General features: G+C 45.3%; 1 protein-coding gene across 2 annotated transcripts in view; it reads left to right on the top strand.

The window, feature by feature from the left end:
* Positions 1-612: 612 nt before the first annotated feature.
* Positions 613-18,944, top strand: part of KREMEN2 (kringle containing transmembrane protein 2) — a 45,758-nt gene continuing 27,426 nt past the window's right edge. For both annotated transcript variants that reach the window (XR_004257021.1, XM_032238152.1), the window contains exons 1-3: positions 613-1,772; positions 15,736-16,002; positions 17,311-17,435. Coding sequence is in view for 1 of the 2 variants with exons in the window: in XM_032238152.1 (XP_032094043.1) it covers positions 1,706-1,772; positions 15,736-16,002; positions 17,311-17,435 (459 nt within the window). In the remaining variant the exon portion in view is untranslated. The remainder of the gene's footprint in view (positions 1,773-15,735; positions 16,003-17,310; positions 17,436-18,944) is intronic.

Genomic DNA, 18,944 nt, shown 5'->3' with positions numbered 1-18,944 from the left:
TGAATGCATATCCACCCACCCGCTTTGCTTCTGGGAGGATTGCCAGAGCCCTTTTTAAAATTACGTGGTTTTTTTAAAACGCGGGTCTGTGTTTGTTAAAAGGGCTGATTCATTGATTCTGTTGTTTAATGAACTATTCTGTAGTATTCGTGGTGTTATTTTTGTTCTTACTAGCTGATCGCCCGGTATCTCATCTGTGATCTTCATCTGGTTGGCTTTCTCTTGCTGACGCAGGGCGGGTGTTGAACAAAAGCTGCCGGGCGGGGTGCAATCCATAGCTCCCGTCCTGGCCATCCAGCAACTTCCATCACCCCACGCCCGCGTCCCCAAAACTCCCGTTTTCTCATTACGAACCGCCGCCTCCTTCCTTGGCTCCGCCCCGTCTCGGATTTCCAAGGCTGCGCGCAACGCTGAGAAAAGGCAGCGACTCGCTTGCAAAACCGACGCCGCCGAAGAGCCGCTTCTTCTCCCTCCCCTCCCTCGGCCCTCCCTCTCCGGGATGGGACGTCCCAGGGGCGGCCGCCGGCCAGGGCGGGGAGATCTGCTGGGAGTGGGGTGGGGATGGCGGGGGAGCCGCCTTCCCTTCTGCCTCTGGCTGCCAGGGGAGCGGGCTGGGGGAACGGAGCAAGGCGGCGGAGGAAGCAGCAGCAGCGATAGCTGCGGCGCCCGAGAACGGAGCCGTCTGGCCAAGCGTCGTCGAGCCGGGGCGCGCGCCTGCGACAGGTGGTCGTCTTGCTTTAGGACGGCTAACTGAAGGGCCCGACCTCTCCGCTGCCCAGCCGAGAGGACCACAACTCGGGTTGCCCGAGCTGCGTCACCCGACCGATGTAAACAAGCGCCACGGCTCTTACTCCCCTCGTATTTAGTTCTTCGGGGATCCGCCGGCTCCGCAGGCGGCTGCGGCTGGCAGGATCGCTCTGGGCGCCACAGTCCATTAGACGCCGAACGACATTCCTCGAGGGATAGAAGAAGCCACCTGAGGATGACACCTGGCGGGAACTGGGCCTGACCGGTCTGAAGAGGGGAGGGTCCGGAGATATCCGGATTTTATCCCAGGAGCGAGAGGGGAGCAGGAGGGATTGGTCGGAAGCCAAGAGAGGCGGGGAAAGGAGGCGGAGAGAAAGAGACCGGGAACCATCCCTAAGCATCCCGTTTCTGGCAGGAGGAGACCCAGCCGATTCGAGATCTGAAGTTTGGGAGCGAAGCCGAGAAGGGCGAGGCGCAATCCCGTCTCCGAGGCGCTTCTTCAATCCCGCCGCCAGAATGATCTCCGACCCGGAGAAATCCCAAATGTCTCCGGGAAGACGAGCCTAATCTGTGGCTGCGTTGGGAGGGCGCCTCTTGGGCTCCTGACTCCCGAGTTAAAACTCCAGGTGCGCGTCGACGGCTGCTCCTTCAGATCGGGAGAAAGCAGCCTCCGAGGCTCTAGAAACCCAGAGGAAGATCATAGTTGCAAACAACAACAACAAACAAACAAACAAAAAACCCTACCCTGAAATCAGGTCCTGGGGACCATGGCAAACATTGCCCACTGATCCATATGACCCCTTGATCCCTCCTCTCTTGGCCCTCGCGGTGACATTTCAGAGAGGGTTTTGCAACCCCAATTGTCAGCTCTAGCTGTCAGTTGGGATCCTGGCGGTTCCCACACCCTCCAGCTGCGGGGCAGCCTTGATGCCCAGAGCAGGGGTGACACTGTCCAGAGATGCCCTGGGAAGTCGTTGGTTTCCTGCTGGTGCTCCTTCAACGGTCCTGGACTCTGCAGAAAGCAGGTAAGTGAACTGGGAGGATGAGGTTGGGAGTGGGGTCCATAAGACCCAGGACTTAAAACCTGGGAGGTGGGACAAAGAGTTTGGCCGGGGATGAGGAGCAGACATCCTGACTTGGCCATCTCTCCTTTCCTAAACCCGTGTTACCCAGGCAATTCAGACTACAAAGCCCATCATCCCCAATCACAGTGGCCATCGTCTTTCCATGCACTCCCTACCAGCATCATGGGAGTTCTAGAATCACAAGATTGAGCACCAGGTTTGATAGAGAGCTGAGCAAACATGCCCTCCGTCTCACATGCAGGCAGCATTCACACATCTTCTTATCAATTGAAGATCTACCAGCAGCATTTGCAAAGGTGCCCAGCTGGTTTAGTTTTGAGCTTGGTTTGTCTGCTCCTGGCTTACAGGGTTGTGGCACCCCCTCCCAAATGGAATCGCTCCAGAACTAAGTTGTTGTGCGAACATGCATCTATTTACTCCACATGTGCCTGTGGAGCTTGTTGTGAGAGTGTTAGCCACACAAGATGCAGAAAGTGACAGCTGGAACACAGCCGTAGCCTGTGGACACGCCAGAGACTGGGAAGAGAAGAAGGCGAGCCACTTAAGTGGTGTGGGTAAACTTTCCCTCTGCTTTTGGCCTGGGAGGACGCTCCTGCCTCTTTCACTTGGTGCCTCTGCTTGGCCCGAGGAGCCCTCGGCCTCAGAAGCACCCCGTCTGGACCACCTGTCCTGCCCAACTGCAGACAGATGAGCCTCACCAATTTCTCCCTCACCCTGGCAGACCAGACAGCTGCTGGACCACAAACACGGCAGCACGGATGGTAGTGGGATGGGAAGAGAATACCCTGGCAGAGACCCTGCCCTCTCCCCCTGCAGCCCTTCTGAGCTGAAGCATCCTCTGGCCTTCCAGATGTGCTTGACTGGAGTCCAGGAGTTCTGTGAAATGGGGATCCCAAGTGACTGGAGAGGGTTGGGCAAGACTATTGATTATTGAGAAAAAGACTGTGGTGGCAGGAAGGGATGAGCCTCACCTACACCCCCAAAACATTCCCATGCTACTAGAATGATAGCAGCTTCAGTGGCGGTTTTCCCAGTTCTTCCTTTTTCTCCTCTCCAAACAAGCTGATCCCTTTTTCAGTTATTTGCAAAGATGGTTATTTGAGGTATGGCAAAGCTTTGGGGGGTGGGGGGGGTGGGGCTGGCTGTAAGAGTAGCAATGGGAATTGCTTGCTGTCTATTGAAAATGGGTGTTGATAGGGTTTATCGACTCCACTCAAGCACATCTGGAGGGGCAGAGGATGCTTCAGCTCAGAAGGGCTGCAGGGGGTGAGGGCAGGATCTCTGCCAGGGTAGTTTCTCCAGCAAGGAGAAACTGGGGGTTTGTGATCTTCATCAGGCTTTTGTTTTCAGCACTCACAGCACTGGATGAAGAATGAGGGACAGGACGCCGCCCCAAACTGGAGAGAGACGGAGAAGAGCAGTTCTGGGGAAACAGCTCCGTGTTTTTAGCTTTAGTCAGGACTGCTTTACACAGGCTGGTGCCTTTTGGGATATGTTGTATTACAGCTCCCACTCATCTCAAGCGATTGACATACCGGTTTGGGATGGTGGGGGTTGTTAAACCCTCAAGGAAAAACTCCAGATTGGGGAAAGCTGAAATTGGATGCAAGGAACTGCAGAGAGTTCCAGACGTATGGTGGATTAATTAAAGTAATTAAATGGGAGGAATAGCCTAGTGAAAGGTGTGTTTGTATCCATCATCACTAGAGTTAGTTTGGTGTAGTGGTTAAGGCTCCAGGCTAGAAACCAGGAGACTGAACTGGGTGCCTTCTGGCCACTCTCTCTCTCTCTCTCTCTCTCTCAGCCCAGCCCACCTCAGGTTGTTTTGGAGAAAATAGGAGAAGGAAGGAGTGAGTATTAGGTATGTTCCCCACCTTGAGTTATTTATAAAAAATATAAAGGCAGGGTGTAAATAAATAAAACAAAGTCACTACCACTGTGCAATTTAAGTGGGAAATCTGACCCTTGATGTTGAAAGAACCTAACCAGGATTGTGATCCCTCCCATGTGCACTTTGTATCCATCATGCACTTTTGTACATATTCAGTGGTGTTCTTGCACACATTCCAGAGTGAGCTTCTCTTTGGGAAGGGATCGTGGCAGTGTGCTAAAGTACCTGCTTGGCATGCTAGAGGCTGGATTCCATTGGAAAAATCCAATTACAGCAGGTGAAGGAAAGCATCTCTATTTTATCCTCTGGAGATGGCCTTCTGGCAGAGCAGGCTGCCCTTGCCTCAGAGGACCAGTTCATCTCCGCATGAGACGGCTTCATATATTCACAACCCAGCCAATATAGATATGTTCTGGGCTGAAGACCAAATAACAAATGCTGTCCAGGTATGCAGCAAGAAGACATTTCTATTCCACACCTCCTTTAATTGTATCTCCCAGGGAGAGGGAAAGATGTCTGGCTACTTTCCCAGCCAGGCAAGGACTTATATCATGGAGCTGGATATTAATCCTTGAGATCTGACAGTTACTAAGGCTGCCAATATTCTCCCCCTTTCCCCTCCCCCCCAAACATACCTTGGCTGTCCTTCAGTGCCTTTAATGTAATACTTTCCTGAAGTCATCCTACATCTCTACTTATTCCTCTGTTTGGGGGCTCTTTGTTCTCTTTCGTGGACAAGTGGTGTGGAAACTCTTGGGTGGTATGGTTGATCCATGCGCAGGTGTGCTTGGTGGGTGCCATTATTCGGAGAGGTTCAGAATAGGGCTTTTAAGATGGTTGAGGAATGGAAGACTCATCCAAGAAGATGAACAACTCTTCCATTTTTCTTCTTCCCATCTTGGGCCTCCTTCAGAGTAGTTAGATGTCACTTGGATAGGGAAATGTGTGCCTTGAGAAGCACAGAAACAGCCAAAGAGAGATGCCAAAATCAGAACGGCAATGGAAAGGATGGGGAGACACAAAGAAGAGAAGTGAGATTAAGTCTTCCAGTTTTTCAAACTCTACTCACTGTCTCCAGCCACTGTTAGTTTTGGGCTCTACCCACTCTTCTTTGGTCCCTCCCCACCAATCCACTTTTATTTTGCCCTTACCCCTACATCACCATCAATATTTCTCCACCCATTTGTCATTGTTCAGTTTAGCATGTTATGTGAATGCAACCACCACAGCTTTTTTGTTGGCTTGATTAAATCTAGAGCACATCCATTAAATGACTTGGGAACACCCATTCATTCTTTTTGAGTTTCTCTTAATCTATTAAAAGAAAATGATGGGGCATTCAGCTTGTTGGGGCTTTTGGGGGGAAGTTGGAACATTTAATTTACCCAGAGTTTACCTGTTGGAGAAAGAAGGTTTTACCTATCATGTTATCCAACTTTTCCTGAAACCTCCTCTGCTGTTTATGCTCTCGTACATTGACATGTTCAGGGTAAAGCAGCAATTCAGCAGATGATATATGAATACCTGCACTGAAGCTGTAGTAGATCACCTGTTGAACCTCTGGCCTTTGGTGCAGTTAGCAAAGGTGGGGTTATTAGTGTTGACAACTCTGATGGTTGCAGATCATGAAATACTCCATTTTCTCTTTGTTGTTTTGCTTGAATCAATTATAATTTCTTTTGTAACAGGAAATGCCAGTTAGTCTCTTTCAAAGTAGCTTCTTTCTGTTTTTCTATGTTCTGAACAATAAGGCAGAAAAAGCCAGTTTTGAAGCTTCGGGCTCCTTAAGGGGGCACTGTGGTCACAGAGGCAGTTAGACAAGTTTGTTTGCTTCCTTTTGTTCCAGACAATTTTCAGAATGGCCCGACGCTATTTTGACTTTTTTAGTTTTTAATCTCCTGGGTACGATCTTTAATAATGCCTCTGCAAGTCTCACTGTCCCTGAAAATACAGTTGCCTTAATTACCTGCTGAATTTCATTTTGGAAACCTGTTCAAAGATGAGACTCAGGAAGAGAGACACAAAAGAAAACAATAAGGCAATTTTCCAGTTTTGTGGAATGCAGAGTAGTTAAGAGTGTAGAACGCAGAGGCGTGACCTTAGTACATAATCCACGCTCCAAAATTAAAGAGTTATCTGAATTAGCGGCATTCTCACATCTTGCCGTAGGAATACCCAGTCATTTCATTATGCTGTTGTGTGGATTTTGGCTAAGCCAGGATTTATTAATTTATGAGCAAGAACTCCTGCCAAAAGGCTTAAGCCAAAGGGCTTGTATCAAAAGCGCACACCTTTCAGTTTCTCACAAGTAAACTAGAGACGTTCCTATACTTGTAAAACCCATTATTCTGACGCCAGAGCTGCAGTCTACCCTTCTTTCCGACGTACACGCAGTAGGCTGCAGCTGTCAGTCTTTCCAAGTTCAGTTTCCTCCTCCAGTCAGCTACAAATTAGGTCTCAGCAAGGGGTTGTATGTCTTTGTTTCCACATACAAATGCACAAACACGAGGGGACCCGTAGCCCCAGCCCTGCAAAGACCGTGGCTGGGAAGGCTTACTCTGAATTAGGTTTTTCAAGGAACTCTTCAACTGGAAAAAAAAATGTGCACTCTGTTTAAATCAAGGGCGGACAGACTACAGTATTGCAGGCTAAATGAAGACCAGGCAGGATAGAAAATTCAGCAATGTGTAACAGATGTGTTCGAGCATCGGTTCATGGTAGGGAAACTTGAGTTCTGTTTCTATCCCACCTTTTCCCAGAGACGTTCAAGGCAGCAAATAGGGTTTTCCTCCCTGCCGCCTCCCACTTCCTCCCCGCCATTCCTCTGGCAGGCAAGTCAATCAGAGAGACAGCAATTAGCACAAGGTCATTTAGTGTGTAATATAGCTGAGCATGGAAATGTTGCCTGGATCTCCTCTGATCAGTGCATCATGCTGGCAGGTTTCTGGGGCCCATTTGTGAAATGTTGAAAAGCTGGAAGGGACATCAGCTTCTGAACCTGGTGCCCTCCAGATGTGATGTACCACAATATGACATCAGCCCAGACAATAGCTGCTCCATGCCCTACAGCAGAAGAAACTGCCAAGGCCATTGTGAATAGATGACGACCATTAGGAAATGACTTCTAAGAAGTTAGCCAGAAGCAGACATTTCCTTGCATTTTTCTTTTCCTACCCATGGCTTCCAGTCCAGGTCTCTGAACTACAACTGGGAACTTAGCTCCACTTTATATGTGATAATCCTTCAGAAATTTAAGACTATTGCCATGTGTTTGCTCAATCTTCTCTTCTTAGGGTTAAATATACTCAGCTCTCTCTTTCCTCCTTCAAAGGACTTACTTTCCAAATCTAGTGATTCTCCTCTGTTTCTCAATTCTCTTCTTAACTGTCTTTTCAAAGCGCTGAATATTTTAACTGAATTTTTATGGAGCTTGTACATTCCCTGTTTAAAAAGGTCATGCTTTTCTTCAGCTTTTCACTTTAATTGGTTAATCTCCCCACCACCCCTAAAATAGGGTAGGATGATGGGATATTAGATTTCTAACGCTGCTGGAGAGCATTAGATTAAGGAACACTGCTGCTTGGTATATTTATTTAATTTGCAGCAATAAATGACTTTGCATCCATACTGAATTGTGCTGGTTGCAAGCAAAGAGGGCATCTGGTTGGTGGGAAAAAAATAGAAGGAAAAGGCAATTTTAAAAAAGTGATCTTCATTTTATGGCTGCCTGAGGTATAGCAGCCCAATAACATGCATGTAAATGGTATGTGCTGGAAATCAAAAAATCATCCCACTTTTTATCTCTTCTATGCTTTTATTGATCCCTTGGTAACGGTTTCAAAATTATGCACAGGAATTATTATCCTGAAATATTTAGAAAAATACCACTTAATGTCATTGAACAGAGACATAACAGCACTGATTTTATCAGTAATGACATTATGGCAAATGCTGAACTACAGCTTACTCTGACAGATGATATTTGTGTGAAAGTGTGTAAGTATCATCATCATTGTTGTCATCATCATCATCACCATCATTTAGCCATTGTCTTTCCACTGCAGGATGAAGGCCTCTTCTGCATGTTTTCAATCAATACAATCCTCAGCTTTTTTTGGGTCCACAATACTTCTGTTATATTCAATCCATTTTGTTTTAAGTCTCTTTCACAGAAGCTTTTTATCAAGTGGGATCCATTCTATGACTGTGTTGTGGCCCGCAAGCGGAGCTGGCAGCAGATTCGGATAGTGAGGAGGTTGAAGAGGAACATGGGCCAGTCCTGGAGTCTGGGGAAGGATCTGATGAGGGCTCTGTGTCGGAGGCAGAGAGGGGGCCAGAGCCGTATGCCAGTTATCAGCTGCCTTCAGAGTCAGATATCAGTGAGGCAGATGAACAGCTGGAGTCTTTCCCAGTGTTCGCATGCACAGAGTTGCCAGATGAAGGGATCAGCTAAAGAAAGAGGGGTTGACTCTGGAGTAAGGGCCTTCCCAGAGGAAATAAAGGAAGAGCGAAAGGGGAGTGGAGTTTGCAGGAGACAATTAGTTCGCTTACTTGGTTTGTGACTCTCTGAGACTCCTTGCCAAGTTTTGCATATATTGCATATATGTCAGCTCTCCAAGCCAGATAAAGTCTGTGACTGTAAATCCTCCCTTGAAAGGCTTTGCTGGATGTGAATGAGCAGAATTCACAGTCAATTAATAAAATGGGTTTTTGTCAGGACAAGGAGTTTGCTTCATGCTCTTGGGAAGCCTAGGTCAGAACAGACAGCCTTGGTCTGCCATCAGTTCTTATATATATTTATATATGCATACTTAAATATACCTAAATATATGCAGAGGCTTCTTAACGCTTATCATACAATTAAAGCAACAAAAACCAAGAGGGGAACTCCTTTCTCCAAAGTGTCTGGTTTATACTGATATTTTGGGAAGTGGGGAGATGGAAAATTAGGTGTAAAGAGGAGCGGGATGGGGTATCATGGAAGAGTTATAAATGGCAAGGTAGAAAACTGTTCCTTCTTTTCTCCTCATATCCTTATTCTTTCCTTACCTACCTCTCATTTGAGCTTTTTTAATGTTCACATTTGTACACGAAGCATCAAGAAGTACATCACTTTTGTTTCTATTTCAATTTTTTTAATTGTCTCAGGTTTCTCAGGGTTCATATTGTTTCCAAATCCCCCACAGACTACCTGCCACAGATCCTTTGAGTGAATCAGGGAGGCTGCCCTAAGGATTTTTTTGACAGCACCATTGTTGACTCTGGGCCCTGAAGGCCAAACTGGATGTGGCAGTCGCAATAAACCCAGATCCCTTCACAATTTTTGTCACTGACATGTACAATGAGGAGCAGAGAGTGTAGATAGTTTTACTTAACTATATAAATGGTACTAAAGAAGGGGAACCCCAAGCCCTTCAGGATTTCTGGGCCTTGCTACCTCTCCAATCCATTCTCCATTCCTTTTCCATCTCACTTCCATCTCGCTATCTTTGAATTGAAAAGAGAATGATGCAGCTAGAAAAACAGAGAGATAGACTGAAATCCAAAGCAATGGCGCTTCTCTAACATGTTCCCTTTACACTTGGCTACTTAATACAATAAAATACAATAGCAGAGTTGGAAGGGACCTTGGAGGTCTTCTAGTCCAACCCCCTGCCTAGGCAGGAAACCCTATACCGTTCCAGACAAATGGCTATCCAACACCTTCTTAAAGACTTCCAGTGTTGGGACATTCACAACTTCTGGAGGCAAGCTGTTCCACTGATTAATTGTTCTAACTGTCAGGAAATTTCTCCTCAGTTCTAAGTTGCTTCTCTCCTTGGTTAGTTTCCACCCATTGCTTCTTGTTCTACCCTCAGGTGCCTTGGAGAATAGTTTGACTCCCTCTTCTTTGTGGCAACCCCTGAGATATCGGAACACTGCTACCATGACTCCCCTAGTCCTTCTTTTCATTAAACTAGACATACCCAGTTCTTTGTGAACTGTGTGAACATGTGAATGATGGCCCCAAAACATCTCCGGTCCTCCCTCGGCCTGCTTGATGGGGAAGGGGAAGATCCCGGGGGTGGAGCAGCTGTCGCAAACGATGGGCCATTTGCTGTAGGGCCATTTGCTGTAAAAATGCAAGGTTATGGCAGGAACTCAGAAAGAAGGGAGGAGATGCGTATTTGCAAAGCCTACATAACAAAAATAATGGAAGAGGGAGAGTGGACAGGTGGGGCCCCTTTCATAGTAGAAAACAGGAGCTGACTGTCAGACAAATCATACAAGGCATTGCTAAGATAAGGAATAGGGATAAGACAGCCAATAGAACAGAGGTTCACAGTCTATGGGCTATTGCCCACTACTGGGTCGTGGCCTATTTGCCATCGGGCCCCGCGGGCAGCCGGTTGGTGCATGAGCAGACATAGACCCACTCACATGAGCACCTCAGTCACTCAGGGCGCCACTCGTGTGAGCATCACAGACACTCGTGGTGCCACTCGTGTTAGCATCATGGGTGCTTGTGGTTTCACTTGCACTAGTGTTATGGGCACTCATGGTCCCACTTGCATGAGCATAACAGACACTCGCGGCCCCACTTATGTGACGGTCATGGGCATTCTCTGCCCCATTCATACGAGCAACATGTGCTCATGCGCATGCATGCACGGCTCTGCCCCCTCACAAAACCATCCTGTCTCTCCTCCCTCCCCCTCTGCTCCGGGCTGCCAAACTTGGGGAACTCTGCAATAGACGAGTTACTCAAAATCTTCTGGGATGCCTATTAATTAATTTTTAGGAATATGGTTGAAGTAGAGGCCACAGAATACTTGTTAGATAACTTTTGAAGTGTTTATTAGTTAAGATTTAGAAATAGAGATGGTGTGGAACCAATATATGACCTTTTAGATAATTTTCAAAAAGCCTATTAGACAATGTTTCTTTATCCCACCTTGAAAAACTGTATAAAAGTTCGTTCAATCCTTGTTTCTGGATCCTGGCATTTGGATGGCTGGGACCCCTTTTTCGGAAGCACTTCAATAAAAGGAAATCAACCCTGCACTTCGCGTCTGGTTTTCTTCATTGGCTTCGGCGCCAGGCTAAGACCCGAATTTGGGGACAACACCCAAAGCAGCTGATCTAATGTGACTGCTATTCTCACTAAGGGGGCCTGGTAAGTATCCCAAGGATCTCTAGAGTATCCGGAACACAGATGCAAGTCCCAGAGATACAGAATAAAGGTGTGAATATACCCTTGATTTCTTTTTAAAGAAAGGCATTACAGAAATTTCTGACATTCTTGCCTGTCCTATTTGTCGTCCTTTCTCCACAGCCTGTTGGTCTTTCGACAGCTGCAACCCCAGCAGGAGGAAGCTTTCCACAATGGTACCAAAATAGCTAATCCCACGTTTGTTGAAACAGAGCTATGAGCCTCCCGGCCCGCCTGTGTGCGTTCATGTCGCAATTCTTCAGCAATTCAACAGTGCGGTAACACCGAGGCCTCCTGTAGCATTTGTCTAATGCTTCACTCCTGATTTTTACTCCCCCTCCCTCACCTCCCCAGGGCCATCTCACATTCGTGCCCCCCAGATAGCACCCCACTGGTCATAAGCATCTTCTAAAGGACCAGCTGCCAACACCCGCCACCTGCTAGACATCCAGTCTCCGGCCTCTGTGGGCTTCCACATCCTCCCAGGAAGAGCTCACTTTGCTACCCTCCCCTTCCTAGTCTAGCCTAGTCCTCTTGCTTCATATTGACCACCTGTTTATTATGTTCCCAGCTATTTCCATCTCCAACAACAGGTGGGTCCCATCCCCCTGGGGCTTATGTCTGATGGTTGGAAAGGCATCTGGTTACACCAGGAGAGGTTTGGGCTTGGAAGGTGGGCGGCTGGATGGATTGATGGCAGGAGGCAAGTGAAGAGAAGCACAAGTCATGGGTTATTCCCAGCTGTGGAAGGACGTTACTATGTCTGGGATAAAACAAGGCAGGCTGGGGGCCAACGCTCTCAAGTTCTTGGCGGGGGTGAGGGGCACCCGCTGGATGTCTGATCTCCTTGCCAGCCCAGAACGCAGCCTCCCTTCCCCCTTTGTTCACTCTTGTGAGTTCTACCACCCGGCATTCGGCATTATTTAGACTGAAGGATCACTTGCTGAATCTGTGCCATTTTTCCAGAATAAAAACAAAAAAAAAAAGTGTGTGGGGGGAGAACTACAGATTGGATTCTGCAAGGAAAACGGCCTTCTGCCACTTCTGCAACCTACTTCGTGCCGTGCCAAGTAGCACAGACGAATGTTTTTGCTCCTACTTTTTCAGCAGATATACACGGTTGTGCAAATTGCCCTTATGGCTGCCTATGATCCTTTTGCTTCCTTGAAGTGCTATTCTGAGACAGCATTTTGCCTTTGCACCCCTTGTGGGGCAGTTCAATGCCAGGGCAATCTTCAAAATGGCAGGGGCCACTGGGCTTGGTTTTCTGTCTCAGATGCCTCTTCTGATCCAGAATGCTAGTTTCTTTGCCTAAAGCTGTAATGGAAATAAGTGGCAGGGTTCCAATATTTGTACAAAGCATATACTTCAGACTCTGGATGACAGAACTAACTTGTGGAGGTTCTTGGTATGTAGACACATATGAATGCAGTGAGGAATATGCTTGTATGACTTTGAAAGAGAATACAAGCAAAGCCAGGGCTGGGCTGGGCTGGGCTGGGCTAGAACTTTTTTTCTTGATATGTCAGTTTTTACTTGGGCGAAAGGAAGTATAGGTTTTGTGTGTTTTGTTTTATATGCATTTAGAAATGACATACTAACTTGCAACCTGATGTGGTGCATTCCTCCCATCATTTTCACATTTCTATCACTTCAATCAGCTGCCTAGAGTAGTAATTCTCAACCTGTGGACTTCACTCCCAGAATTCTCCAGCTAGCATTCTGAGAGTTGAAGTCCACACATCTTAAATGGGCCAGGATTGAGAACCACTGGCCTAGAAAGACAAATCTTTCCCCTGGGATTAGTGCTTCTGATGTGAGCAGGAAACACTGTCACTCCACAGTGGGACAAGGTGCTTACTAAGGGATCCTATGATCACCCATCAACCCTAAAAGCCTTGGTTGAACTACTCGGAGCCCTTCTACAATTTCTAATTCTTAATGAATTAATATAGGTAGTCCTTAAAAAAGTGACCTGATCATTCCTCACACTTATGATTGTTGTAGCATCCCAGTGATTATGTGATTGTGATTTGGATACTTGGCAACTTGCAAATTTATGGTGGTTACAATATCCTGCATTCATGTAATCACTATTTCTAACCTTCCCAGTTGGCTATGGACAAGCAAACTCAATGGAGAAACTCTTAGCAAAAATCACAAGTTGCAGACAAGTGATGTCTGGCTTAGTGACCATAGGGAAAAAAAAATCAGGTGTGGGCATGTGATGTCTCACTCAACAACTGCACTGTTTAACACATTTTCTGGTTCTTATGGTGGTCGTAAGTCAAGGATCACCTGTAGTGTTAAATACTTGAACATGTGTCCTTAGTTGCATGTATATTTGTTTTAATAACATTAATTAGGTTTTGAGGTAGACAATTCTAAACCTCTTTAGGAAGACAAGAAGGGAGATGACACCAATCAACAAATAAAGATAAACGATAAGCCTAAACAGGAAAATTAAATACATAGGAATAATCCTATCATCTGCGTGTAAATACATCAATTCCATTTTAATCCAATTGAATTTAATTCTGTCTTGGCTTTGCCCAGTTCATTATGTAGTCTCTACCATCTCTGGGGAATCTATCCCCACCTGTAACTCTGTTCAAAGACCAAATGTGACTCACCCCTCCTCCCCAAATATTGTTCATCCTTGGTTTACAAAGACTCGTTTTTGACCTTGGTGGAGGTCAGAGGTTTAGCAGAGGCTCTGCCCATCTCACTGTCCCCCCACCCAATATTCTTTCTTTGTGTTCTGCCCGCACTTGACTGTCTTGGCTTGGGCGATTAAATGTGTCTTTGAACTCTTTGATCCTCCTCCAATCCCTCCTCTTCCCAAATGTGAGATCTAAAAGGGTCTCCTGTGTTTCTCTTGCCTCCAGCCAAATCTCACAGGACACCCTCCGCCATTTCCCTTTGAATCTTCAAAGCCCTTACATGCTTTAACTGATTACACATTTAGCATCTCTAATCTCGTTTTTGGCCCCCACCCTGGAGGCAGCCTTGAGAGGAGTCCCTCTTCTTCCAAGCTTGTCTTGTCACGCTTGCTCTGATGTTTCTCCAGCTCCACATTTCAGGATTGGGAGGGGAAGGAAAGAAGGGGCAGCTGGTGGTGGTCTTCTGTGAATTTCCCAGAAGGTCCCTTCTCCAGCTGCAGGCCTTCAAAGATGTAGTTTCCTTCAACTTTTTGACCAAAGCGAATCCCCCAATTACTGGTAAAAGGGAATCAGGACTATCTTTTCACATTTTCTTCCCCAAAATTATAACTTGTTTTGACCGAAGCTCTTTCTGTGAAGGAACAGAGGGAGTTTCCTCCACTAATTAGTAATCAAGGGTTGAATCCAGCCATCAGGATTCCTCTAGGACTGAGAGATTAGCTTTAAGATTGTTTGAAAGTTTGGGATCTCTTCCTCATCTAAAAATAAAATTCTATAAATCATGATTATGTAGATGTCACAGCTATCCTGCATAATTTATCCCTGATTGAATTTTTGAATCAAGTACAGGTGATCGTTTTAGTTTAATGATCACAACCAGACAATGGTAACTAAATGACTTACTTGAGCTTCCTTTTGCTTTACAGACCTAAATATGAGGAATGGTCATTAAGTTATTTTTTTCATCACCGTTGTTAACTGTGGACAGTCACTAAACAAGACAATGACTAAACTAAGGACTAGTTTTCCACTGTGCCAGTCTTACCATGCCACAGCTCTCCCTCTCTAATTATAATTACTAAAATCATGTTGTTTTGTTGATTTGAGCCAATTGGGAGCTTCAGCTGGCTTCACACAACTTAATCTGCATGAATTTTCCTGGTTTACACAATGCACTGAATCATGCATTAATCAAAGAAGTTGAATTCGCCCAACACATCAACTCACAAAAACTGAGATTAAAACCAAAAAGAATTAGTAACTGGTATGTGAATTTGCTATATTTTAATTGACTGACTGAAGCTTGTTGAATGAACAGGCCACTAATCTCTGACCAAGTACAAATTCACTAGTCCAGAAGACTTAGGGTTTTTTTTAAAATTGAAAGCCCTTCATTTTCTTGATTATGTAATTTGTATCCGTACATATATTTGTGGGTGTTTATATGCGTCTCACCAGGAACTGGTAGCTGCCTAGATGTTGCTGAACTATAATTCCCAGCAGTCCCAGCTGATATGGCCAATGGCTGGGAGTTAGAGTTTCAGCAATACCAGGAGAGCCACAAGTTCTTCATCCATGAGGAACTGTGGATTGTTTTCCTGGCAGGCTACCATAAGTTCCTTGGATGACCTTGAGCTGGTTACTATATCTCAGTTTAACAAAGCTCTCTGGGTTGCTGTGAGGACAAATTTGTTTGTGTATAAGAGCTTCCCTAGGGATAGCTGGTTACTCTTCTGCAACAAAATCGAAACAGACTCTTATGCCACTTCAAAGGCTGATGTATCTTTAGTTTTTATGCATTGCGATCCAGTTTATCAGTTGTAAGTGATATAGAGAGGATTGTTGTGACTGTAAGAGAGAGATATGTCTTGGGTTGGAAACGACCAAACATTTAGATTTCGTCATAAAGCAGCAATCAAATATGGCTTAGGTGTGAAGATAAGGCATTGCTTTGCTGACTTTGCTAAGAGTTGGACCTGATAGGTTGAAGAACATCCATGCAATCTTCAAGAGTTGATGATTTGCCTCAAAATAATCTTTACTTTGTATGACTTTGCTCTTCAGTGAATGGGGAGGAAATGCACCCAAATAGAAAATAAAATATGCAGGAGCAAAGGTGTCCCCCACCATCTCTTTTTCTCTCTGATTATTCCCCAGAATTATCTGAATGCTTTATGGTGAATGGAGCTGATTATCGGGGACTGCAGAATAGAACTTCTCCTGGATCCTCTGGGAAGCTTTGCCTTTACTGGAACCAGACACGAGAACATGCCTACAACACGGCCAAATATCCCAATGGCGAGTGGGGGCTGGGCAGTCACAATTATTGCCGAAATCCGGATGGTGATGTACAGCCCTGGTGCTACATCTCAGAGAATGAAGAAGGGATCTACTGGAAGTATTGTGACATCCCAACCTGCCATAGTAAGTGTTGGACTTTGCATTGAGGTGGGGGAATCAGCCAACATTGGATGAAAAAGTTTGGTCTACTCCAGTGGTTCCCAAACTTGGCAACTTTAAGACTTGTGGACTTCAACTCCCAGAATTTGGGAACCACTGGTCTACTCTAACATTTTAATGAAATTCTCAGAAACTGCGTGTTGTGGTTTTATCTTTATTGTGGGAGAGCTAAGATGTATGGATGAAAATCCACTCTTGGTCTTCAGTCAAAGGCAGTCTTCCAAAGTGGGGAAGGGTGGTTATTCTATTGACCCTTTTCAGATTTTGAAGTAAGATCAGCAAGGGCAACTTTGAAGTCTTCCAAAGTGGGGAAGGGTGGTTATTCTATTGACCCTTTTCAGATTTTGAAGTAAGATCAGCAAGGGCAACTTTGAAGTGAAAGAAACAAAATACAGCCGTACCACTCCTGTACTGTAAACCCAATACATCAAGAAGAGACATTTGAATCAAAATTCAAGGACCCTGAAAAAATAAATACAGGAAAACATAAACAATACAGGATGAAAACATTTCAAAGAAACCATAAGGCAAAAGTTGGCAATAAATCTATTTTATCTGAAGAGAATCCATTTCAAGACAGCTGCCTGAGCCCTTTCACCCCAAGCAATATGGCACTGTTTCTCAACCTTGGCAACTTCAAGATAGGTAGACTACAACTCCCATGATTCACAGCAGCTGCTGTGAATCAGGCGGTTAGTTTGCGTCACAGGTGGTCATCACTTGTTGACTGCCTTGTTTAGTGACTATTTGAATCTGTGACAGTTGAAAAAGAAAAACAGCTTTGCAACCAGTCTTTGCATTTACAGCCATACAAGGTCCCATAGTTAAGTGGTTGCCATTTGTGAGTTTCACAATCACCTTCAAACAAGTAAAATTAACGGAGAATGTGAATGTTGCAGTCATGTGATGTTTCAGTTAGTGACTATGATGATTTGAAGGAGAAGTGACATCATAGACCAGGGGTATCAAACTCATGGTCCATGGGCCGGATGCATCACTCACTCCCCCCCCCCAGTTTAGCAAAGTGGGGAAAGTTGCGATACGTCACATGATGACAATATGACATCGCAAGTTTGATACCCGTGTCATAGGCTTAGCACAATCACATGACTTTTATGCTTAGTGACTGTGGCGCTTAACTACAGAGTTGCAAATCCCAACTGTGGTTGGTAAATGAAGATACTTGTAGAGTCCTAAAGCTACGTAGTATTGTGATACCTTCCTGAATAAACATTTAACATTTCTACCCACATCTTTCATTGTTTCTTTCAGTGCCCGGTTATGTTGGCTGCTTCCTGGATTCTGGCACTCCCCCAACACTAAGTGGCAGCAGCGGCACCTCCACCAAGCTTACAGTGCAAGTTTGCCTCAGTTTCTGCCGTAAACGAGGCTATAAGGTACAACCATCTCTTTGTTACATTCAACTCAGGAGGCCTTCACAGTCCATTGAAAAGGTTGCTTCAAACAGCCCTCCCAACATGGTGCTTTCTATGCGTTAGAACTACATCTCCCAGAATTCCCAGATAACAGGCTGGCTAAAAATTCTGGGCTGGACTCAGAAGACAGGAATTGAGTTCTTGAACAGTCCAGATACAATTAGCTGACATTTGTTGAGAAAAGGGGACATATAGATTTAATATAAAATAATAAATAAAAGTCAGGGAATGATTCCACTCAGTTTCCACATTCTATTCTCCAGCCTAGGAAAAAAGCACCAGTGAGAAGGATTTCATTCTTTCTAATCTGCCACACTGGAGTTGTATGATGCAGCTCTGGGCTTGTTTTTAATTTAAACATAGAATCCTGACATTGTTTCAAATACCATATGCTTATAGATTTGGCTTTCCTCTCACTTGGTTTGTAAAGCTTGAGAAGGCTAATTTAATGATCTCTAACATTGGTCTATATAAGGATCTATCCTGGTTCACAGAGATACAAAGCATTGCTCTGACACAGCTAACAAATTTTACTAGTGTGGGACTGGAAACTATTAGGAAGTTCTCAATACATAAATGTTAAATTTATGTATTGATTTATAATTATTGATGAATAAAAAAACTTGGAACACAACAGAGTTTAGTGACTACAGAATAACAGAGTTGGAAAGTTTGAAGTTTCATTTTATTTATATGCCGCCCTATTCTCTGAAAGGGACTCACGGCGGCGAACAACTCCAACGGGAAGGGGAACATGCAAATACAAAATAAACATTTAAAATGACCAACAACCACACCTGTCGAGAGGGGAAGGGAGCTCATCAACCCCAGGCCTGCCAGGTCTTAACGGCTTTTAGCCAGGAGAGAGGTGATGGTCCGAATCTCTGCGGGGAGCTCGTTCCAGAGGGCCAGAGCTGCAACAGAGAAGGCCCTCCCCCAGGTCGTAGCCAGATGGCATTGGCTGGTGGATGGAACCCGGAGGAGGCCGACCCTGTGCGATCTAATGGGTCTTTGGGAGGTAATTGGCAGCAGGCGGTCTGGAAAGGACCTTGGAAGTCTTCTAGTCCCCACAAAATTTCAGAAAAATAGTTGTCCAATCCCTTTTTAAAAACTTCCAGTGTTGGAGCATTCACAACTTCTGGAGGCAAGTCCTTCCACTGATTAATTGCTCTATCAGCAAATTTCTCCTTAATTCTAAGTTGCTTCTCTCCTTAATTAGTTTCCACCCATTGCTTCTTGTCCTACTCTCAGGTATTTTGGAGAATAGCTTGACTCCCTCTTCTTTGTGGCAGCCCCTGAGATATTGGAACACTGTTGTCATGTCACCTCCTAGTCCTTATTTCATTAAATAAGACATACCCAATTCCAGCAACTGTTCCCTGTATGTTTTAGCCTCCAGTCCCCTAATCATCTTTGCTCTTCTCTGCACTTTTTCTACAGCGTCAACATCTTTTTTACATTGTGGCAACC

Source organism: Thamnophis elegans, chromosome Z, assembly GCF_009769535.1.
Source record: "Thamnophis elegans isolate rThaEle1 chromosome Z, rThaEle1.pri, whole genome shotgun sequence".
NCBI classification, from domain to species: Eukaryota; Metazoa; Chordata; class Lepidosauria; order Squamata; family Colubridae; genus Thamnophis; species Thamnophis elegans.
This window is presented reverse-complemented; position numbering and strand designations above follow the sequence as displayed.